Genomic DNA, 25,227 nt, shown 5'->3' with positions numbered 1-25,227 from the left:
TAGCAATTGCCACAAACGAGTGGATGTCAGATTTTCCCTTCATTCAAACGTAAAGCTATTCCGAACTTTTTCTGTGCCATTGCGTTGCTTATCCCTCTGTTATTGGTCAAACACTTTCGGGCCACACCTACATGGTCTGCCTTTTACGCCACGTCACAAAGTACGAGAATAGTTTGTTTAAAAATGTGTCTACACAATGATTAATCAAGGTGAGGCAGAACAAAATAGAAAACTTTATTTCCGTTTCAACGTCTTTGTTGCATTCCACTACTGCTCAAAATGTTTCCGATCAAGCCCACTTGACCTGTCTGCCACGCCATGTCACATAGGGGCGAAAACTGACCGCATGGAAGTAGCATGTACGCTGTATAGGTGCATTATTATGCCGAACAAAACAATTGTTTCTAATTCCAGGAGACTGCCCATTCAAAAGGCATAAAACGGCTGCCCGAAGATCACTTAGGCACTGGCTGGCCATGCGAGGCTGTCGGCGTGAATGTTTTTCTTCGTATTACAAACTTTTGCGTCGCACTATAATTTCAACGTTTAACATTAGAACGTTATCTAGGGAGGCGAGTCTAGCAGTGTTATTGGAGGAATTAGAGGGTAGTAAATGGGATATAATAGAGCTCAGTGAGGTTAGGAGGACAAAAGAAGCATATACAGTGCTAAAAAGCGGGCACGTACTGTGCTACCGGGGCTTAGAAGAGAGACGAGAACTAGGAGTCGGATTCCTGATTAATAAGGAAATAGCTGGTAACATACAGGAATTCTATAGCATTAACGAGAGGGTGGCAGGTCTTGTTGTGAAACTTAACAAGAGGTACAAATGGAAGGTGGTACAAGTATATGCCCCTACATGCAGTCATGATGACCAGGAAGTCGAAAGCTTTTATGAAGACGTGGAATCGGCGATGGGTAAAGTCAAAACAAAATACACTATACTGATGGGTGACTTCAATGCCAGGGTAGGCAAAAAGCAGGTTGGAGACAAGTCAGTGGGGGAATATGGCATAGGCTCTAGGAATAGCAGAGGAGAGTTATTAGTAGAGTTTGCAGAACAGAATAATATGCGGATAATGAATACCTTTTTTCGCAAGCGGGTTAGTCGAAAGTGGACGTGGAGGAGTCCGAATGGTGAGACTAGAAATGAAATCGACTTCAGACTCTGCGCAAACCCTGGCATCATACAAGATGTAGACGTGCTCGGCAAGGTACGCTGCAGAGACCACAGGATGGTAAGAACTCGAATTAGCCTAGACTTGAGGAGGGAACGGAAGAAACTGGTACACAAGAAGCCCATCAATGAGTTAGCGGTAAGAGGGAAACTAGAGGAATTCAGGATCAAGCTAGAGAACAGGTATTCGGCTCTAACTCAGGAAGAGGACCTTACTGTTGAAGCAATGAACGACAATCTTGTGGGCATCATTAAGGAGTGTGCAATGGAAGTCGGTGGTAACTCCGTTAGGCAGGATACCAGCAAACTATCGCAGGAGACGAAAGATCTGATCAAGAAACGCCAATGTATGAAGGCATCTAACCCTACAGCTAGAATAGAACGGGCAGAACTTTCGAAGTTAATCAACAAGCGTAAGACAGCGGACATCAGGAACTATAATATGGATAGAATTGAACAGGCTCTCAGGAACGGAGAAAGCCTAAAAACAGTGAAGAAGAAACTAGGAATAGGCAAGAATCAGATGTGTGCGTTGAGAGACAAAGCCGGCAATATTGTTACTAATATGGATGAGATAGTTCAAGAGGTTGAGGAGTTCTACAGAGATTTATATAGTACGAGTGGCACCCATGACGATCGTGGAAGACAGAATAGCCTAGAGGAATTCAAAATCCCGCAGGTAGCGCCAGAAGAAGTAAAGAAAGCATTAGGAGCTATGCAAAGGGGGAAGGCAGCTGGGGAGGATGAGGTAACAGCAGATTTGTTGAAGGATGGTGGTCAGATTGTTCTAGAGAAACTGGCCACCCTGTATACGCAATGCCTCATAACCTCGAGCGTACCGGAATCTTGGAAGAACGCTAACATAATCCTAATCCATAAGAAAGGGGACGCCAAAGACTTGAAAAATTATAGACCGATCAGCTTACTGTCCGTTGCCTACAAAGTATTTACTAAGGTAATCGCAAATAGAATCAGGAACACCTTAGACTTCTGTCAACCAAAGGACCAGGCAGGATTGCGTAAAGGCTACTGAACAATAGACCATATTCACACTATCAATCAGGTGATAAAAAAATGTGCAGAATATAACCAACCCTTATATGTAGCTTTCATTGATTACGAAAAGCGTTTGATTCAGTCGAAACCTCAGCAGTCATGGAGGCATTACGGAATCAGGGTGTAGATGAGCCATATGTAAAAATACTGGAAGATATCTATAGCGGCTCCACAGCCACCGTAGTCCTCCACAAAGAAAGCAACAAAATCCCATTAAAGAAAGGCCTCAGACAGGGAGATACGATCTCTCCAATGCTATTCACCGCATGTTTACAGGAGGTATTCAGAGACCTGGAGTGGGAAGAATGGGGGATAAAAGTTGATGGAGAATACCTTAGCAACTTGCGATTCGCTGATGATATTGCCTTGCTTATTAACTCAGGAGACCAATTGCAATGCATGCTCACTGACCTGGAGAGGCAAAGCAGAAAGTTGGGTCTGAAAATTAATCTGCAGAAAACTAAAGTAATGTTTAACAGTCTCGGAAGAGAACAGCAGTTTACGATAGGTAGCGAGGCACTGGAGGTGGTAAGGGAATACATCTACTTAGGGCACGTAGTGACCACGGATCCGGATCATGAGACGGAAATTACCAGAAGAATAAGAATGGGCTGGGGTGCGTTTGGCAGGCATTCTCAAATCATGAACAGCAGGTTGCCACTATCTCTCAATAGGAAAGTGTATAACAGCTGTGTGTTACCAGTACTCACATATGGGGCAGAAACCTGGAGGCTTACGAAAAGGGTTCTGCTGAAATTGAGGACGACGCAACGAGCTATGGAAAGAAGAATGATCGGTGTAACGTTAAGGGATAAGAAAAGAGCAGATTGGGTGAGGCAACAAACGCGGGTAAATGACATCTTAGTTGAAATCAAGAAAAAGAAATGGGCATGGGCCGGACATGTAATGAGGAGGGAAGATAACCGATGGTCATTAAGGGCTACAGACTGGATTCCAAGGGAAGGGAAGCGTAGCAGGGGGCGGCAGAAAGTCAGGTGGGCGGATGACATTAAGACGTTTGCAGGGACAACAAGGCCACAATTAGTACATGACCGGGGTATTTGGAGAAGTATGGGAGAGGCCTTTGCCCTGCAGTGGGCGTAACTAGGCTGATGATGATGATGATGATGATGATGATGATGATGATGATAACTTGTCAAGCCCTTTCGGTACGTATACTACATAGCTCTGCACACTCTTCCTAACTAAGGATCAGTATTGGCTCAGTGGCGCAGCCAGATATCTTTCTCAGGCAGGGGGGGGGGGAGGGGGAGCCCTTTTGTCTCGTCAGCTAATTAAGTAATCAGAAATTGTCACGGTAGGCAATGCTTTTACCTTTGATGCCAAACAAAAGTCACCTCGTATGAGCGAGGAAAGCGTTTGATTGTGCTGTTGAAAGAACATTGCGGGTTACGGTGCTTGTGTCAGCTGTTACGTCGGATTCAACTAAAATCAGAGTCGAACAGCTTTACGCTAGAGTGGCCCTGCTTCTTCTATACCGCATGGCCTTGGCATGCGGCATGATGATGCCTGGTTCTTTTTTCGGCGTCAAGGATGGCGGCAAACTCAGTTGTCTGGCTACTTGTGACAGATACGATTCACACTGCACTACTTCATGAACAGGTTGCCGCTACAATGTCTTTCCGCTCTTTTCTGTGGAACTTCTGATTGGCACGGGCAGCAGATTTTTCGGATTGTCACATGGGAAATGTGGCACTGAATACGCTTCTTCACGAATTTCCCTGACAGCTCAAATTAGAGCGCGAAGAAAATAAGCTCGCCCGAAAGGCGAAGCATCAATTGCGATAGCAAATTAGTAGACAGCTATACGAAGTAAGCCTACCAGATTCATTGGCCGTATAAACTGGTAAACATTTACTTACTAACTAAATTAAACCAGCCGCGGTTGCTCAATGGCAATGGTTTTCGACTGCCATGGCGACTGCATTTGAATCGGGGCGAAATACGAAAGCACCCATGTACTTGGATTTAGGCGCACGTTAAAGAACCCCAGGTGATCTACACTTCCTGAGTTCCCCACTACGGCGTGCCTCATAATCAGCTCGTGGCCTTGACACGTAAAAGCCATGCTTTAGCAACTAAATTAACAGGCATACTGTCACGCGCGTACAAGCAAACATGAACACATCTCACTCAGTTACCCCGGCAACTCACTCTCGAAACGCTGGAGCGATGAAGCGCGGCAGCAGCGCGGAGCAAATTGACTTTCGCTTTGCCTCTCCCTCCAAGGCGAACTAAGCCTCAAAAACACAGTTATGTGCACTGGGTGGACTGTGTCCCCCATCGGGGTCACATTGAAACTACGCAGTAGCCGCCGGTGTAGAACGCGTGCCCCCTAACCCGGTGCTTTGCGCGCCACGGAAGACGGAGCGCTTCGTTCGCGCTTTCCTCACTTCCGCGACTGAGCCGCCATGATCGGCTCACCCTCGCACGCCTTCATTCGCACACACAGCCTACGGCGCGCGGCGACGACGTTACCGTCCTTGGATCTTATAAGGAACATCACCGCGACGGCAGAAATGCACCTGGAGTGTCCGTACAATTGCTTTCGTAGTAAAATGGTTACAACATATGCGGCTGCCGTCCAATGCGGCCGAGTAGCTCTGACGCAAGCAACTTCGCTGCTTGCCTGTGATGAAGCGTGCATGTTAGCCACGTGGACAAGACGGCGATGTTAGGCGAAACCCGCGACCCTCCAGGGGCACAGCAGAAGCTGTAACAGTATGGCGCGTTGTTCACGAGCGAAAACTCAACGCGCAGAAAACGCCCGTGCGTCTGGGGAGGCGAAGACACCTCCATGGAAAGCAAGCATGTCGCGGACCCACCGTACATCTCCATGCTTCATCGCACTTGTAATCTCACATACAACCGGACTGTTTGACTTGAGCGATGGGCGCCTCGGTTAAAGTGCCATTATCCAAGGTAAAGGCCGGGGGTATTTCGTAGGTGTCCCCATAGTGGACTATTTGGGCCATCGCTCATTCGCTGAATCTGTACGAGCGAGAAGAAAACTGCCTGTGGGTGCCTGTTTCGTTCTAGCTGGGGATGGGCCACAGCCCAGCCAATCAGTCCTTCAGCAGCAGACGAAATGGACATGCCCACTAGGTGGACGTTTACAGAATACAACCTTGGATCGCGACAGAGGAATCGACAAGTTTGAATGATGCGCTCACATGTTGATAACACTAGCAGTGCGTTTTCACCTAAAGCCACGAAGCGCACCTCCCTCGCCACCGGGAACGCCTGCTGAGGAGCTCCGCTGTTGATTGTATATTGCTACGGGATAGTATTTCCAATGACGAAGAGCCGAGCAGTAGGAAGACGACCACGACGATTAGAAGCTAGCGCCGACTGTTGCCTCTTGGCCAAGCGCAGCGTATTTTCTTGTAAATATACTTGTACATAGCTTTTCGTCTGCGTCTTCCTCCGTAACATATCTGGTGGAGGTGGACGTTCCCTGTACATCGTCACGGAGCTTCGCAGTGGACGGTACGTCGAGCCTTCCTTCATGGCTCCCGGCGACGACAACCCGACTGCGCCGGCTCCGACACCTGCTGCTACCTCGACGACCTACATCACTCTCCCCGCTCCCCGTGATCCTGGCGTATTCTCGGGCAAAGATGCGGAAGACGTCGATGACTGGATCAGCCTGTATGAACACGTCAGGCGCAATAACCGGTGGGACCCAACTATCATGCTCGCCAACGTAGTCTTTTACCTCGGTGGCACACCTAGAGTTTGGTATCGCACGCACGAAGATGAGCTCACCAGTTGGGATTCACTTAAGACACAGCTTCGAGACTTGTTCGGCAACCCCTACGGTCACCAACTTGCCGCGCAGAAGGCGCTTTCCGGCCGTGTGCTAACGTCAACAGAGCCCTATGTCACGTACATTCAGGACGTCTTGGCTCTGTGCCGCAAAGTTGACACCCACATGACACCCGACTCGGCCTACTTATACGGCCTACTCTCGCCCCCCAGGTGGTCCTGCTCGTCCCTATGCCGCACGCTCCGATAACACTGCCGCTGATTCTCCTGCACCGAACCGCTGCTATTCTCGTTCGCCTCCCCCCAACGACGACAATCTCGCTCTCCCCAGCCCCATCGCTCCTATTCGCCGACTCCCTTCGGACGCCGCTCCCAGCTGGAAAACTAGACGATGCAGCGCCTCGAGGTGACGCTGCATTGCTCCCTACGCCGCCAAATCCTCCACTGACGTTGCCCACTCATCTGAACCTTCTTGACGTGCAAGTCGACGGTGTTTCTGTGTCTGCACTCATAGACACTGGGGCGAATTTGTCCGTAATGAGCGCTGACCTTCGTAACCGGCAGAGGAAAATAATCACGCCCACCACGACGCATGTTGTCCGTGTCGCTGATGGCGGAACAGCCCCTGCAATTGGTGTGTGTGCCGCCCACGTCTCCTTAGCCGATCGCTCCACCATCGTGCTGATCAGTCATCGCTCACTGTCCCCACGACATCATCCTCGGCTTTGACTTCCTCTCCGCACATTCTGCTCTCATTGATTGCTCCGCCAGTACTCTCCGACTCGACCTGCCTGTTCTGGATCCCGCTGAACAACGCCCTACTCGACTCAGTTCCGTCGACTTCATTCACTTGCTCTCTTCGGCACCGATTTACGTTGACTTCGTGTCATCCCCACCAGCCCCCGACGGTCACTACATCGCGGCTCTCATGCAAGACGTCCTCCTTACACACGGGATCACAGTACCTCATATAGTTTCATCTATTACGGCGAATTGCGTCTGCCTGCCAGTGGTCAATTTTGGCTTGACGACACAAGTGCTGCCATGCGGGATTTCTCTGGGCCAACTTTGCTCATTCGAGGATCACTCTGTAGCATCGATTTCAGTAGACGACCATTCAGCCGATCCTCCTCTACCGTCGCAGTCGGCAACTTGTACCATCGCCAACTTACAGAAAATGATTGCACCCGACATGCCTTCCGAGCACGCCCGTGTGCTCTACCGCGTTATGATTTCCTACCAAGATAGTTTTGACTTTAACGATCGTTCGTTGGCCCAAACAGCTGTCAAACATCGCATTATTACCGGCGATGCCTCTCTTATTCATCGCTGCCCATAGCGAGTATCACCGGCTGAGCGTCAAGTTATTCACACCGAAGTTCGCAAAATCCTTGCCAAGAACATTATTGAACCATCATGTAGTCCACGTGCGTCACCTGTTGTGCTGGTAAAAAAGAAGGATGGCTCATGGCGCTTTTCCGTGGATAATCGGCACCTTAACAGGGTTACCAAAAAGGACGTGTATCCCCTAACTCGGATTGATGACGCCCTTAACTGCCTCCACGGTGCTCGCTATTTCTCCTCTATTGACCTTCGCTCCGGCTATTGCTAGATTGCCGTGGACGATCTCTACCGCGAGAAGACTGCCTTTGTAACACCCGACGGTCTTTATCGATTCAAAGTGGTGCCATTCGGTCTATGTAACGCACCTGCCACTTTTGAACGCATGATGGTCTCCCTTCTTCACGGTTTCAAATTGTCCACGCGCCTGTGCTACTTGGACGACGTTATAGCATTCTCCCCAACATTCGCTACGCACCTCGAGCGTCTCTCAGCAGTCCTGGAAGTTGTTCGGCGAGCCGGTCTGCAACTCAACGCATCGAAGTGCCAGTTCGGCCGTCGCCAGATTACCGTCCTTGGACATCTCGTTGACGCGAACCGAGTGAAACCGGACCCAGCTGAGATCCATGCTGTTACGCACTTCCCTGTTCCAAAGTGCGTCAAGGATGTGCGCAGCTTCATCGGCCTTTGCTCGTACTTCTGCCGTTTCGTGAAAAATTTCGCGGCCATAGCACGACCACTAACCGAGCTTTTGAAAAAAGACTCCCCTTTCCAGTGAGGCGATAACGAGGCCTCTGCATTCGCGCTTCTAATCGACCTTCTCACAATGCCTCCCGTTCTGGCCCATTTCGATCCTTCTGCGCCTACCGAAGTCCGTACTGATGCCAGCGGTCACGGAATTGGCGCAGTACTGGCACAACGCCAGCGCGGCAACGACCGTGTTATCGCTTACGCCAGCAGGCTCCTCTCGCCCGCGGAGCGCTGCTTTTCCATCACTGAGCGTGAGTGTCTGGCCCTAGTTTGGGCGGTTGCGAAGTTCTGCCCATACTTATATGGCCGACCTTTTTCCGTTGTCACAGACCATCACGCACTTTGCTGGTTATGCTCATTGAAAGCCCCTACAGGAAGACTTGGTCGCTGAGCCTTACGCCTCCAAGAATATTCGTTCTCTCTCACCTACAAATCTGGCCGACTACACAAGGACGCTGACTGCCTGTCTCGCTACCCGGTAGACGAGCCTGACGACGCCGACAGTAGTACCGCCGACGGCATTTTCTTTGTGTCTGCCTTCGCTAACATCGCCGATGAGCAGTACCGAGACCTATTGCTGCGAGTACTCATCGAGCGTCTGCGCTCTACACCTACCGACGCATCCGTTCGCCGATATGTCCTCCAGGGCGACATTCTGTACCGAAGGAACTTATTCCCTGATGGCCCTGATCTTCTTCTTGTCGTGCCAAAACATATACGACAGACTGTGCTCTTTGAGATGCATGACACACCCACTGCAGGACATCTTGGGGTAACCCGCACGTACGACCGCGTCCGCCACCGCTTCTATGGGCCTGGTCTCGCTCGCTCGCTCCGTCCGACGCTATGTTGCTACCTGTGATCCCTGCCAGCGTCGGAAAACACCTCAGGTGCTACCTTCCGGTCATCTACAGCCGATCACCGACTCTGTGGAACCGTTCTTTCGTGTTGGATTAGACCTCCTCGGTCCCTTTCCCACGTCATCCTCTGGGAACAAATGGGTAGCCGTCGCAACTGATTACGCCACCCGATACGCTATCACGCGACATCTCCCTACCAGTTGCGCCACTGACGTCGCGGACTTTCTCTTGCGTGACATTATCTTAGTGCATGGGGCCCCGCGACAGCTGCTTACAGACCGTGGTCATAACTTCCTCTCGAAAGCTATCGCCGACATTGTGCCTTCCTGCTCTATTCAACACAAGCTGACTACCTCATACCATCCTCAAACCAATGGCCTGACAGAGCGGTTAAACCGTACTCTTACCGAAATGCTGTCCAAGTACGTTTCGAAGGACCACCACGACTGGGACGTTGCCCTTCCTTACGTCACATTTGCTTATGATTCTTCCCGGCACGACACCGCCAGATTTTCTCCGTTTTATCTACTCTACGGTCGCGAACCGACTTTGCCCCTTGACACGGTACTTCCTCCTGCTGCGATCTCAACAACCGAGTATGCGCGCGACGCCATCGCCCTCACCGACCATGCACGCCAGCTTGCCCGTGCTCGACTGACGGACTCGCAAACCACGCAGCAGCGTCAGTACAACGCCCGCCACCATGACGTACAGTTTTCGCCTGGTGCACTTGTGCTCCTGTGGCCGCCCTCTCGTCACGCCGGATTTTCAGAAAAGCTCCTTTCGCGATACACAGGGCCCTACCGCGTGCTGCGCCAGGTGACGCCTGTGACGTACAAAATTGTTCCTGTGAGCTCAACCTCGTCATCTACTCTGGCATCTAGTGATGTCGTGCACGTGAGTAGGCTCAAGACCTACTACACTGCTTCAAACTCCAGCTTTTAGTTGCTCCGGGACGGTGCTTTTGCCGCGGGGGGAGTGCTACGGGATTGTATTTCCAATGACGAAGAGCCGAGCAGTAAGAAGACGACGACGACGATTAGAAGCTAGCGCGGGCTGTTGACTGTTGGCCATGCGCAGAGTATTTTCTTGTAAATATACCTGTACATAGCTTTTCGTCTGCGTTGTCCTCCGTAACAATATTTTGATTGATCCTCTTGTTGATTGCATATTTTATTTTAAACCTGTTGTACCCATACACTTTTGGGCAGATTTTAGGACTTGTGCAGACAGTTGTGAAAGGTGAGCCATTTGACAGTGACTTGATGTCGTTTAAGGTAGTCTCTGTTGAAAAATCTGAAGCCGTGAGGCCTAATTCACGCGCTAAATGTTTGGTAGGTAGAAGCGGCATGTCAGCTGCAAAACTGTGAAGTCGTGCCTTCTTGTAAGATTTTTTATCGCCAGGGCAAAGCTCCGGCTGCATGTTCCAAGGCTGGCTTGTTTTTTTTTCTTGTCTTTTCTGTAAAATATCTCACTTGTATGTTTAAAGGTTGAGGTATTTGTCTAATTAAACTTTTCTCACTTGTTTTTCACAATTTCTTACCTTTATATTTCGCTCTTCCCTTGTTGAATGTTTAAAATGTGTACCATTGTTCCATCTCTTTTTAAAGTATGTGGAACGGGGTTCCAAATGTATAACTGGGACATTTTTGCAAAAAAAGTTCCAACTACTAAGTGGATCTTATGTGGATCCAGATTAAGAGTTTACAAATGAAGCAGTGCAGGGTGATATGGGCTGGACAAGTTTTGAAGTGAGGGATGCTCAAAGTGAAATCGATATTCAAGAACGAGTCAGGAGCATGAAAGAAATCAAAATGGGTTGCGAGGGTTTTCAAATATGAGTACACGAAAAACATTGACTCACACTGCAGGAAAAAAAATGGCTGTGGCTTAGCTAAGGTTAAGCCCAGGATGCGAAGCATACTAGCCATTATTTTAACGCGACAGCGTTAGGGACCTCGTGTCGCAGAAAAGCCGGTGTCGTCGGCGTCGGCTCAGGCGTGCGGCGCTTGCTCAGGCGCACATTTCGTTGTCGCGCCGAACGCTGCGTTGCTCGACGCTCACCGCGTCCGATGCGGAGGGCGACGCCGCGAGCGACGGCGCGAGTTGGAGCCCCGTTTCTCCTCTGTCATGACGTCACGGTGTCACGTGGTATTGAAAGCGACACCGCCGCGCCTGAGGAGCTGGGTTGAGCTCTCGAGCGACGGCGCGAGTTGGAGCCCCGTTTCTCCCCTGTCGTGACGTCACGGTGTCACGTGGTATTGAAGGCGACACCGCCGCGCCTGAGGAGCTGGGTTGAGCTCTAGTAATATGCTTCGCATAAAACTAGAAGCTGACCAGAAAATGTACGACCGGTATAGTGCGTAGCATGGCAACAACGGACGTCATACACAAAGTCAGAGAGCCTGAAACAATCACATGCATAGCCGCAATAGAAAAACCCCTGCTATGAGTAACTAGCTAAGCGGAAGAACCAAAGTTAGGGAAATAACATTCAATGATAACTCAAAGGGATGCTCTTTGCGTTTCGAAGCGAGATCAGGATGCCTAAGAACGCGTACTTATAAATGTAGGTACAACAAAGAAGAAGAAGCATGCGCTTGCTGCGGTAAAGCTAGGGAAACAATGGATTATTTGCTATTAGAATCTGAAGATATATGCCCAGCGGTCGGTTTAGGCTCTTCTGGCTTCCCTGAAGCTCTTTGGTTCCGCGATTGCAGGGGGAGAGTAAACGTGTCCGCAATGGAGATCAGTATGAGGCGATTCGAAGTTTGGTTGCAGAAAAGGAGGAAGATCACACACAACGGAGGCTAACAAAAAAAAAGTTCCCAATATTGGTTAAGAAAATTTGACGCTGGAAACTCCGGGTTTCATTTTTAAACATACGTATAGGACGATAGGCAACATAATATGAAGAGCTTCGTGGCGCAACCCATCCCCCCGTTTTAAAGGCGACGCTCATAGCGTCCGTCCGTCCGTCCGTCCGTCCATCCATCCATCCATCCATCCATCCATCCATCCATCCATCCATCCATCCATCCATCCATCCGTCGCTTTCCAGAGCGAACGCATGGGACCTAAAGGAGCGATCTGTGTAAACACTGGGAAAAGTTCCCTCAAAATGCAAATATGGTGTTCATATGACGAAGGTAATACTAATCTTCAACGCGAATTTCATATTTCGCCTATGTGATTGCTGGGTAACCAGAATTAAGCAATTCCTGGGGGATTGTTTGCAGAAGGGCTAGATCCACTTTCGCACTGGGGACAGAGTATTCTCTGGGAGCGGTCACATGCCTTACGCTGGTATACTGGCTCTAAGAATTATGCGCCCCCATGTTATTGGGGCCATGTGTATGGTTTGTTTAAAAGAACGATTAGCTTTCTTTGCCTTTTCCTGCCGTTTTATTTTATGGTGCCAGTTAGTGGTATGGATTTGCTGCGATGGCGCTATCTCGCATCCGACGATCGAGTTGTGCTCGTCGCCAAACGCCAACTATTAGGGCTAGCTTCCTAAGAAGCTTGCGCCTGAGCCTTGATACGCCTGATGGTTAGATACGGTAGTGGAGCGTACAGCAACAAAAAGGTTTGTTCCATAGTTTGTCTTGTCTGCTGGTCCTTTCATTGGGGGCCAATCACTTACATTTTACTACTTATTTTAAAAAAATATCTGCGTCAGGTATGCAATCACTACTGTTTAATTAAAGAGCGATTTGCAACGAAAGCAGCAAATCGTGCCGACAATTGTCCTTGACACACGGACACACGGTAGACATGCACCGGCGTAGGTAATTATTTAGGTTGAATATTTTATTTGACACTTAAAGCACATTTATTAAAGTTGCAAAAAAAGTGCATACGCATAACTCGAAAGTTTTCTCTCAAAGTAGTTTCTGTCGATGGCCAGCATAAGTTGGGGGGGCCAGCGAAGAAATGGCCGGCTTTATAACTCTTTCCGTACACCGTCCATTGGGCATCGTTAGCACGCTATAAATTGAAACACCGTTTTCCAGACTTTGTGTACCGCTGACGGACATACTGTGATATCGGACATGAAAGAAGAGAACTATTTTTTTTTTTGTTTTCGAAGCAGTTGGCGTTCTTCCGCCGGGCGGTGATTTTCGAACGCGCTCCGATGTTTTTGCGTTCGTCAAAGGCGAAAGCAAAAATGACCGCTCGTTATCGGTGATTTGAAACGCTGCTTGCGAAACCTTCCGCGCCGGTCACGGACACTCTGCACCATAGGACGTGAAGCAGGAGAAGTATAACTTTTTTTTTTAAGCAGTTCGCTTTTTCTCTACCAGACGGTATTTTGTGAGCGCATTTCGAAGTTTGGCGATTGTCAAACGAGAAAGCGACAATGGCTGCCTCCGTGAGTGGAGCGCGCGCTTCGAAAGATCGCATACCTCGCGATTGCGCTGCGCTTGCAGCTGATTTTGTCCATGGATCCAGCAGCGGGGGTACTTTTCGTCGGCCTTTGAATTTGAGAGCGACGACGACGCAAGCCAGCCCGCAACATCAGCGGCCTCAGCCCGGCACGCAACACTGTAGTGCTCTAGTGTAATTGCTGTTCAACGAAAAATTTGGATTTTTTCGTAGATAGTGCCTATTAGACGACCATACATTTTGTACATCTCATAATGTTTGTTACATTTTCTTCTTAGTTGATACAAGCGTGTCGTTACAGACTTTGTTAATTTGATCCCACAATTTTGATTTGGGCAATCTATGTCATTTTTATGAAACACATGCTCCTTAATAAAACACTTATGTATGAAAAGCGCATTCATTCTGCCTTTTGTTTATATGTTACATAAGATATCGAGTGCAGTAGTTCCTTCAGAAAAAGAAACTAGGCGTAAACTACAAAAATTACATATTTGCCCATTGAAGGAAAAGAGTTAATGAATGTTTTCATTCTTGGTATTGGCAACCAGCTGTATTTCCGCCTACGTAGCTGTCCAACCAAAAATTGGAGGGGGGGGGGGGTGATCTCGAAGAGAAAATACGAGCCGCTCATGTGGGTACGCGCCACCAGGCACTTTCATTAGTCGCCAACTTGAGTGTGCACCACTGGGCATGCGGCTCTCGGGCCACTGGCACGCACCACTCTTCAACAAACTCTCTGATGAAAATTTGAGTCACTGCGTACCTTGCACTGGGTAGACGCGGACTTCATGGAGGCAGCGCCAGAAAGCGCAGCGAGTCAAAATGAAAATGCGGGAGAGGAGCCCTGCTTCAGCGCCGGCCTGACACATGACGTGTTTCAGCTGTTCGCATACTAGGATAATTATCGTAGATAAGAACAGCCCCAATTTTTCTGAGTCAGTATGAATCAACTCTGCTTTGTTTCAAGTTGTATTAACGCAGACACTTTATCGATGAGGCCTATAAATCAATCGTGGGCGCACATATTGTGAGTAGCCCAGTTTTAGGATTCATGACGCCTAGTTCCGCATGATACCACGTAAACAGCCTAGCGTTTGTCATGTCATCCGACAGGTAGAGCTAATAAGTGTACGCTGGTTAATCATCCGAGTATCCTCACGCAGCTATAGGAATTGATCAAGCATACAATTTCCTGAAGGATAATAAAGCTCCTGTCACCAAAATAAAAGGAACATTTGACAAGCACAAGACAGCATTAGACGTGGAATAGCATTTCACAAACATACTTGTATGACATAGCTGAATAAATTAGAGGCCTGCAGTTCTTGCGCACATTTTCTCTCTATGCATGTTTTCTTACCTCGCAACATTCGATGATGTGTCCAGGAAGTTTTGATTAGCACCTGTAAAAGATGACAAAAGGGCAGCATATCATGTATTCGCCTGCGGAACCACATCTTCGCTATTTATTCACATAGAATTCACTTACAAATAGTGTTCAGTTCCTAATATAAGGGAGCGGAGTTCTAAAGCGAATGTTTCATACTTAAAGAAATTTCAGTTCAACCCCAATCTCCATTAGCGATGCTCTATCTCTTGGTGGATAGTACTGCTTCATAAATGCACGGTGCAGTTTATTAAAAGCGCATGGAGTTTTTTAGCACCAGAGGCACTTTGTCACACATAGTAGGAGAGTGTATTTACTGGAATTTGTTTGAAGTAGAGTGAAGTATGTAGGAGATGCATATCGGTTACACTTTGTGAACAACCAAAGAACGCACATTTAGCCCTGCAACGACAAGTTAAAGAAAGCGAAAAGACACATTCTACAGAAAGGATCAAAACGCACTTAAGCACTGCTACAATATTTTGGGAAAAAACGCTGGGTTGGGCTTAAGGGCAACGACGTAAAATGCGCTGGCTGCAGTGTTCGTGCCGTAAGCGGACGTTCATATTGTCACGTAGTAGTGACGGGGCAGAAAGCAGCAAAACTGTGAATGAAAAAAACGCGTTCTTGTGAACGAACCTGTGCCCACAAAAACAGGCTACACTCAACGAACAACGACAGCGGCGAACACAGTCGGCGATCGCCGAAAATCTGATCAGCGGGTCAAGAGCGTCGGCTTTTAGACATGCGTCGTCGGAGGTTCCCGAGTAATCGCTGGTGCCCCCGCGTGCCTTCCAGAAATTTCTACACATTTCGCGCCACACATACATGCATTCTGATTACACAAGGATCGGCGACAACTGTCAGCAGATAGAACCACCGATAACTCTCGAAAACATTCCGATACATACTTGCGCGTCCTGCACTAGGGCGATAACATCTGTTAGATGGTGAAACGCGGTCACCATATAAAGATCAACAAGTGCTCTTCTCAATACAAAAGCAATACAATGTTAAATACAACTAAATACAATATACAAAAATACAATACAATGTCAAAGAAAGCATCCTCTAAATGCTACAAACACGAGAGCGAAAACAAAACCACGCATAATAAAGAATGTCATCATCAACAAAAAAAAATAGCAAAGAAACTAAAACCCTAAGTTCGTCAGCAGACGTAAGAAGACTTAAGACGCACCACGCGGATCACTTCAGGCCTTGCGCAGCGCCGCTGTAATTGCGAAATGATGTCGGATGATCTTGAGGGGTCCCAAATAGCAGCGTAAAAGCTTTTCGCTAAGTCCTCGCCGGCGTAGTCGGGCCCAACCCAAATACGGTGAGAAGCTATTCTTTATGAGTACATTGTTGTGCAGTGATAACAAAGCATAGGGACAACGTCGGTGTAGGCTTCCAAATACTCTACGAGGCTGAGCTCCGGGACTGCTCGTTGCTGTTCAATGAAGTCTTCCGCGCGTAATTTCCAGGATGGCGTCGTCATCGTCGTCGTCTTGCGGCGGCGGGTCAATCGGGGGGCGCGTGAAAGGCAGTCGGCATCAGAGTGCTTTCGTCCCAACTTGTAGACGACGGTGATGTAAAATCCCTGGAGTCTCAGACTCATCTGCGAGGCGCCCTGAAGAGTCCTTTAATTTCGGCAGCCAACACATGGTATGGTGGTTACATACGACTTTGAGGGGTCTGCCGTATAGGTAAGGACGGAATTTTGTGGTAGCCCGAATGATGGCAAGGCTTTCTTTTTCCTTCGAAGAATAATTGGTTTCCACCTTCGACAACGGCCGGCTAGCGTAAGCAATCACCTGTTCAAATCCCTCTTTCCTTTGGACTAGGACGGCGCCGAGGCCTAGGCTACTTTCATCGGTGTGGATTTCGTCGTCGGCTTCGTCGAAGTGGGCGAGCACTGGTGTTGACGGCAGGCGTTGTATGAGTTCTTGGAAGGCATCGGCTTGTGGCGTTTGCCACTTGAAATCGAAGTCTGATTTCGTGAGAAATTTTAATGGCTCGGCGATGTGCGAGAAGTTCTTGACGCAGTTGGTTAAAACACGTTGGCGGACTGGTTAGTTTGAATCCATGCTAGAATGTGTAAGCGCGACTGAACCAGAACGCATAAAGAAACAGATACACAGAGAGAGAGAGAGCGCTACTTTCATCTATCGATTATATTTCCGTACGTATCGACAAATATATAGCGTACGAGCGGAGACCAATGATACACAGAAAAATAACGTTCAGTGGTGCATGTAATTTAACTACACAAGTGTCCAAAGCATGTTCGAGACATACACAGCAATGGTTACAACAATAAAGGGAGGAATAGTATGTTTTTTTTTTTTTCAGATCACGACACTGATGGCTTGCTCACGCACCTTACCTCTAATTCTGCAATTATAAGGGCCTCCACAATCTTCTTTGTCATCCTGCTATGAGCCATATACAGAATAGAAGCACTTTCAAACATAGCTTTGCTGGGACAGGTAATGAATACCCAAATATCGCAAGATTAGCCTAGTGACGCTTTACAGATGCTCTTTTAGTCTCTCATTGAGATAAAAAGAGATACGATTCCTCGGTTTATCCTTGTAACCATCGCTCTGCATGTTTTCACCATGCCTTGGACACGTGTACGTACGGTTCATCGACATGCACCACTGAATGTTCTTTTTTGCTTTCTCATTTGTTTCCGCTCGTAAGGTATATATTCATCGATGCGTGTGAAAATAAAATCTGTCGCTTTGTATCTGTTTCTTTCTACGTCCTCGTTCAGTCGAGCTTACACACTCCATAGTGACGAAGCACCTGTAATAGGCACATAAGCAAAGGAATCTGCGCACTCCATTCTTGTCGGTGGGCTGCAGGAAGTTAGCGAAGGCAGATATCTTCTAAGGATCAGGGCGTACTCCAGATTTGCTGATGGCGTGGCCCAAGAAGATCAGCTCATCCTAAGCGAAGCGGCACTTTTCCGGTCCTAATGACTTGAAGGCCTCTATTACTGTCCAAAGCCGCCCAAAGCTAATCGTCAAAATTCCTTGCTAAGATTACGACATCATCTAAGCAGACGAGACAGGCCTGCCACTTGAATCCTGCTAACACCGTATCCATCACGCAGTGGAACGTTCCAGGAGCCGACTCCAGTTCGAATGCCATGACCTTGAACTCAGAGGCCGCCCGGTGTCATGAAGGCGGTCTTTTCGCAATACCGCTGGTCGACATCTATTAGCTAGTAGCCAGTCTTGAGATCCATCGACGAAAAGTATTTGGCGTTGCAGAGCCCATCCTTTGCGTCGTCTATCCGTGGGAGGAAGCATACGTCCTTCTTCGTGATCTTGTTCAGTCGACGATAAGCGACGCAGAAACCTAGGATTCAGTCCTTCTAGAGCGGAGCTGCTAACCTCTACTAACCGGCGATTCTTTCTTGGTGGTCGACAGAAGACTCGCATTTCTAGAAATCGAAAATTTGGCGCAAAAAACACGCTTAGCGCACGCACACATGGGCGGCATGGTGTCACCGTGCGTGATGGATCGCGGCGAGAGTCTCCGAATGGGCTGGCGCTTCTATAAGGTTCCTGCGTAGAAGCAAGTGTCGTTAGTGCGAAGTGCATCTAAATAGGTATGTCTCGGTTTACGTGTAAAACCACACTTTGTATGGAACGTATGCAGGTGGTTTAGTTACAATATGAGCTATGGCTAGGCTACGCGAAGTAAGAACTCCCGCGGAGCAACGAGCATACGATGCACGCAGATAGGAGCAATAGAGGCTCTCGAAGCAACGTCATAACCAAACCCTTGAACCCAGAAGCCGAGCGTCGGGCGACAGTCAATGAAGCGGACTGCAAGCGATGCGCTTGCTCGAGCTGCAGCGAGAGATGAGAAGCGGAGAACGAGGCCAAACGCCGCAAGTGTCACGCCGACAAGGTCGCCACATTCAAGGGTGCAACTTGACATTCAAGCATGGGTTCCTCGACGTGGAATTCGGATTCTCCTGCGCCGTGCGCGACCGCCTGTGGTTCCACGAGGACTTGTCGCGCATCTCCACCGTAAGGAATGCCGCAAAGAAACGCAGTGCCCTCGACATCCTCGCTCGTGCATTCCCTAGAGACGCCGTATCTGGTTAAGTGGATGGGAAACGCTGGCAATGCACCTTCACAGAGTAGATTGAGCCTTTTATTTTTTTTTGTTCACCACGACTACAGGAGACATCCACGGTTTTGCGATGGATGAATGATGTCGTCAGGCAGCGTTTCTTGGACTTGTTGCCTTATAGCTCCACGTTTTTGCGTATATTTTTTGCGTTTTAGCGAGTCTATATATAGACTCGCTAAAAGGTCTGGCGGTGTGGTAGAGCGCACTCTTCGGTTATTATGCGATGATTTGCAACAAGCGTCCGTCAAATCCTCAACGACATCGATAAGCAGTCTTTGTATCGTCGAAGACTTCTGAGCTGTTGCTGCTTACTCAAGGGAAGACTTGGATTTATGTCGAAGCCTGGTTTGGAGACTGTGGTCGTCGAGGTAAATCCGGCAGAATCCGAGAAGACCATCAAAGCAGCATTGCTTGTTTCCACAATTTCCTCGAGGTATGCGATCGTCTTTCCCTTGTTGGCGTACTTGAACTCCTGGCTGAAGTTCGTCAACATCACTTTCGCTTTTCCTCCGTGAAATCTGGCTATCCGTCTTGCGACGAACATTTCACGTCGAGCGGTAAATGCTCATCGTAATCGATGGCGCTTTCTACGTCCGCGGGTGTTTCGGTGCCGATGTAAATGACAATGCTGGATTCTGACTTCATCTTCAAGCACTGAAGGCACTGTGACTATGAGCGTTCTCCGGCGCTATCGCTTGATCATGAGTAATGTTGCCGACTTCGACTTCAGATCGATGACTGTGCCGTATTGTATCAAGAATTATATGAACACTATTAGAGCATAACGAAGGTGGCAGGGCAGGTCCAGTCATGAACAGTAATTCTTGTCGTGCAGATTCCAGTCGGCGTTATCAGGTCTCCCGCGGCGGTCCGAATTTGAGGGCCTTTCCATGCAGTCTTAACTTTCCTCAATTGGGCGGCGAAGGGTCCACTCATTACGGAGTAGTCGGCTCTTTTGTCCACAAAAGCAAGAACTGCGTGACCATCGAGAAGCACATCGGGGTCGGTGGTTCTTTGTTTTTAATTTCAGTTTGGTGTTGGCGTCGGTTCACGGCTGCGTCGCGTCGACCTGTGGCTGGTACGTCTCGTCGTCAGGTCTTCTTTTGCCGGCATATTCTGTGCTTTCAGTCTTCATCGGGATGGTGGCGTGTCGTTGCTACGTCGTCGAGATAGACCTTGAAGTGTTGTCGTCATCGGTGGAGAATCTTCGGCATTTCCACGTGCCGCAACTGCACCTCCATTGGCTGCTGTCTTTAGCTTACCGGATCTAGGCTTGCGGAACGGCCCCCAGCTGGGACAGTGTGGGCAGCACTGTGGTGACATGTGGCGGCCTGGTGACTGGAATGTCGTCGAGGGCTTCACTGAGCGGAGGCGTGGTAGTCGGCGATATAGCGAGGGCGTTCGGCAGGCGCGGAGCGTTCTCAGCAAGCCCTAGTAGACCCATTTGGCGTTACGGGCACCTGCCGTATACGTGGCTTACTTCTCCGCAGTGGTAGCAGAACGGGCAGTGGTCGGGATTGCACCAGACGTCTCTCTTCCTAGGGAAGCTGCGATGGACGATGAGCTGGCGTACATCATGATCACGGCGGACGACTGACTTGCAGCGTTGGAGGCGCCGTGGCGCCGGTGCGGAAGCGGACCCTGGTGACTTGCGACGCCGCCGTATCTCATCGCTTCCTGCTGGGGCTGCGGTGATTGTGGTGGCATCTCAAGAACTTTGAGTGATCGCTGAACTTGGGTTGGTTACTTGAGGTTGCGACTTTAGAAAGAGCTCCTGCACTTTCTAGCGAACGACCTTTCTGATGGTCACTCGCAGGTCGTTGGTGCCGAGTGCTTGAAGATAGGTGTAGTTTGCGGTCAGCGTTCAGAGGTTACACTGCCTTGTCCGCAAAGGGAGTGTCTTATCAATGGTTTTGGCCTCGGAAACAAATTCAGCAGCGGTCTTTGGCGGGTTGCGCGTCGATCCGGCGAAGAGCTCTTGCTTGACACCTCTCATCATGAGGCGAATTTTTTTTCTCTTGTGGCATGTCGGCGTCGGCGTGTCTGAACAGCCGAGTCATCTCCTCCGTGAAAGTTACGATGTCCCGGTCGGGTAATTGCACCCAGGCTCTAGCAGAGCTTCAGCTCTTTCCTTGCGCGCGACGCTCTTCGAGGTCCGCAGGGAGCCGTTACGGAACAGGTCCTATGCTATCATAGTCGATTGGCGGTTTTCAAACCACGTTCTGGTGGCGTCTTCTAAGGCGAATTATACATGCCGCAGCTTGTCGGGTGAGTGCGAGTTGTTGAAAGTCGCGATTCATTCATAGGTCTCCAGCCTGGTTTTGAGTCTGCGCCCGATGATCTAGGAAAGCAGGTGGCTCCCAAGGTTATCGCAGGTGGATGGGGAACGCTGGGGCAGCCAATGGGGACGTTGACTTGTCCTTGAATTATGAGGTGGCCTTCTCTCGAAGAGGCCCGTACTCGGGCAGTGGTCCTTGAAGCCTACGGATTGCTGGCTTTTCCCTGGCTTTGCTGCTGTTGTCCTAGAGTGTCGGGCTTTGATCGTGCCTTTGCGGCATCGTTCACTACATGAACACTAGCACCTCCACCAGATTCCACGTAGTAGCGACGGTGAAGAAAAGAGCAAAACTCTAAATGAAGAAACTTGCCTTTTATTGGGCGAACCTGTGCCCTAAAAAAGAGCCTACACTCAAAAAACAACAATCGTCGATGATCATCGGAACTCTGATCAGGGCTTCAAGCGGCGCGGCTTTAATACACGATTCATCGAAGGTTCCAGAGTAATCGCTGGTGCCCGCACGTCAAGAAGGTCCTGCACCTCTCACGTCGCGCGTACACGCAATCAATTTACACGAAGATCGGTGACAACAGACAGCTGATATAAGCATCGGTAACACTCGAGAAACTGTCGATACAAGCAGGCACGTCCTGCACTGAACAATAACATTTCTTAGACGGTGAAACATGGTCCCCTGAACAAGCACACGTGTTAATCTTTAGCGTAAAAAAACATTGCACATATCAATAAAAAAAATTGAAAACATACACAGTAGGGATACGTAATTAGGCATGGTATTAATAAAGGAACATGAGTGAGGATCGAGTGTTTGCATGCGCCTAAATGGCAAAAGTATATTTTTTCGGCGACAATTTACAACAAAGTCACGTGTGAACACGATTACAATGTATTTGTTCTCGTTGTACATTTTATGCCGGCTTGCTTTTTTATTAAGTGCGAATTGTGACTGCGCTTTAGTTGAACAGTCCTCTACCTGGGTATTCAAATCCCTTTCACGTTCATCAGATAACACAGAAAATTAACCATTTCACCAAAGAGGCTCATTTGCCCCGTTTCTTTCTCGTTGTTTATAGGCCGCCCGTGCATTCGAAGCGATATTACGCGCTGATTTGATGTCGGTACAAATTACCCATTGTCCTGTTTTTGTTATTTCACAGATAAGGCTTCTTCCCAAGAAAATTCCGTGGTGTTCCGATGTCGTCGAAAATTATTGACCCGAGAGATTGTGTGTTTGTTTTTCGCCACTTTACAGATAGAGAAAGGCAGAAGCTGAACAACATTTATCATGGAAGCCACCTGTACGTATCTTTATTTTGCCTATGTGCAATATATACAAATACCAAAGCAAATGATGTACAGTTATGAGAAACGGCCTGCTAGCTTTCCTGTGCGTGGCTATAGAAAAACCATGCTCCGTAAGGGCGTTGTTCCGGTTGACTATGATGAACACCATCGTTTCTACAGCGGTGCTGTCGCTGCGAATGTTGCTGTTAAGCTATCCTAGAGCGCCAGTGCATCGTACTAGATTACTGGAAAGGTGGTGGATATCATTCTGGCTTAGAAATCGTTACAGGTATCTAGAAGACATTGCTCTTGCGCATAGAACAGGCAAATGTGTTTGACGAGTTACAGAATACATTAGACCAGGTCACTAGAAATAAATTACATGTACCTCAAGCGCATCCGTCCTATAGTTGCCAAGAGCAAATGAAGTCCTTTTCAGTTGAAGCTGTAGGACGGTACAATAAATAACCAAGAATTTTGCTACGGAACAGTCGCCACAGTGTGGCTGCACTGAGGAGAAGGAAGACGACGTGGCGACCACTTGATATAGCGTCACCACGTCATCTTCCTTCTCCTCAGTTTGTATGCCGATTGTTTGTCCCGCTACCCCGTCGACGACCCGGCTGATGCGGACACCATCGCATGCGTTTTCTCTGTGTCTCAGTTGCTCGTAATCGGCAATGAGCAACGCCGCGATCCTCCATTACGAGCCCTCATCGACCATCTGGAGTCAACGCCTGGCGACGCCTCTCTCCGGATGTTTCTCCTTCAGGAAGGGACACTATACCGCCGCAATCTCGATCCACACGGCCATGACCTTCTGCTCGTAATTCCATCACACCTGCGTTCGACTGTCCTCCAACAACTTCACGATGCTCCCGTGGCTGGGCACTTGGGCGTCTCGCGCGAAATACGACCATGTACGCCGTCTATTCTTTTGGCCGGGCCTCGCCCGCTCAGTGCGGCGCTACGTTGCCGCTTGTGAGCCCTGTCAGCGCCGGAAGAAGCCCTCCTCACCTCCAGCTGGATGTCTTCAGCCGATCGACATCCCACCGGAACCCTTTTTCCGTGATGGTCTAGACCTTCTTGGACCGTTTCCTCTCTCGGGCTCCGGATATAAATGGGTCGCCGTCGCTACTGATTATGCTACGCGGTACGCAATCACCAGAGCCCTCCCGACAAGTTGTGCTACTGACGTTGCTGACTTTCTGCTCTATGACATCATTTTAGTGCACAGTGCCCCGCGCCAATTACTCACTGACCGTGGCCGCAGCTTTCTGCCGGCAGTCGTCGAGGACATCCTCCGCTCCTGCTCGACTAAGCACAAGTTCAACACGTCCTACTACCCACACACCAACGGCCTCACGGAGTGCCCCAACCAGACCATCACCGACATGCTATCCAAGTACGTCGCGACCGACCACCACGACTGGGATCTTCACTTACCATATGTGACGTTCGCGTATAATTCATCGCGTCACGACACCGCCGGCTATTCACCATTCTATCTCCTATATGGCCGAGAACCCGCGTTGCCTTTGGACACTTTGTTGCCCTCGGCCACACGTTCAACCACTGAATACGCCCGCGACGCGATCGCACACGCCGACCACGCACGCCAGCTCGCCCGCACCCGTCTCGAGGCCTCGCAGGAGCATCAGACACGCCTCTATGATTGCCACCATCGCGACGTACAATTTACTCCGGGTTCTCTGGTGCTTGTCTGGTCCCCCATTCGACGTGTGGGCCTTTCTGAAAAGCTGCTGTCGCGCTACACTGGCCCATACCGTGTGGTGCGACAAGTGACCGATGTTACGTATGAAGTCATCCCCGCCAGCCTCTCAGCGTCATCGTCGGCTGCAAGTGACATCATTCACGTGGCGAGACTAAAAGCATATCAAACACCTTTCACCGCGGATGTGTAGATTAAGCACCGGGATGGCGCTTCTACTGCCAGGGGTGATGCTACGGAATAGCCGCCACAGTGTGGCTGCACTGAGGAGAAGAAAGATGACGTGGCGACCGCTTGATATAGCGTCGCCATCATAGCGACCGTTTGTCTACGTGTAAATATATTGTAAATAGACTCGTACGTCAGCTACACGTAACAATATGATATATCCATGCACCGTGTAAGGTTTCGAAGGACTCTGTAGAGCCGCCCCACTTAGCACCACCAAGGTAGTGCAGGGGACAAGTAGCCTGATTCACTTTTTGTTCTAGGAAGTGAACGTGATTAGAGCAGAATAATTTCTTGCTGGGTTAGTTGGTTCATTGAAACCTGTGCAACAGCGCGAAGGATAAGGAAGGAATGACGATAGAGACAAAGCGAGAGGAGCGCTGTGCTCCTTTTACTCTGTCTGTGTCGGGGTCCCATTCTTATTTTTCGTTCTGTTGCATAAGTCAGGCGGCTTGACCGCGTAAGCATTCAGTACAAATGACGGCACGAAAGAGGCAAGTTGAAATTGGTTTTCTGGGTGTTGCTTAAAGTCTTGTGAAAAAGAATAGCAAAAACAAACTGTAAACGGCCGCTCGCTTAGAACTGATTGACTGGCTTGTCCTCTCGTGATAAACTGGTGGAAGTGCTGGGTACGCATCCATCGTATGCCTACGGGTCCTGAACCAGAAGCGACCGACGCCAGTACGTCGGGGACGGCAGAAATCTATCGAAGCAGCCATCGCCTTCAAGGTCTTCCACCGCAATACAGTCCCCTGGCAACCTCCGTGAGGGAGATGT

At 49.1% G+C, this 25,227-nt stretch overlaps 1 protein-coding gene across 3 annotated transcripts in view; it reads right to left on the bottom strand.

The window, feature by feature from the left end:
• Duox (dual oxidase) overlaps window positions 1–25,227 on the bottom strand; it is a 448,965-nt gene that overhangs the window by 129,347 nt on the left and 294,391 nt on the right. For all 3 annotated transcript variants that reach the window (XM_065437132.1, XM_065437133.1, XM_065437135.1), the window contains one exon: window positions 14,723–14,765. In XM_065437132.1, coding sequence (XP_065293204.1) covers window positions 14,723–14,765 — 43 coding nt within the window. The remainder of the gene's footprint in view (window positions 1–14,722; window positions 14,766–25,227) is intronic.

The sequence above is a fragment of the Dermacentor albipictus genome, chromosome 1 (genome assembly GCF_038994185.2).
Source record: "Dermacentor albipictus isolate Rhodes 1998 colony chromosome 1, USDA_Dalb.pri_finalv2, whole genome shotgun sequence".
Lineage (NCBI taxonomy): Eukaryota > Metazoa > Arthropoda > Arachnida > Ixodida > Ixodidae > Dermacentor > Dermacentor albipictus.
The sequence above is the reverse complement of the archived record's forward strand: the minus strand, read 5'-3'. Positions and strand labels throughout refer to the sequence as shown.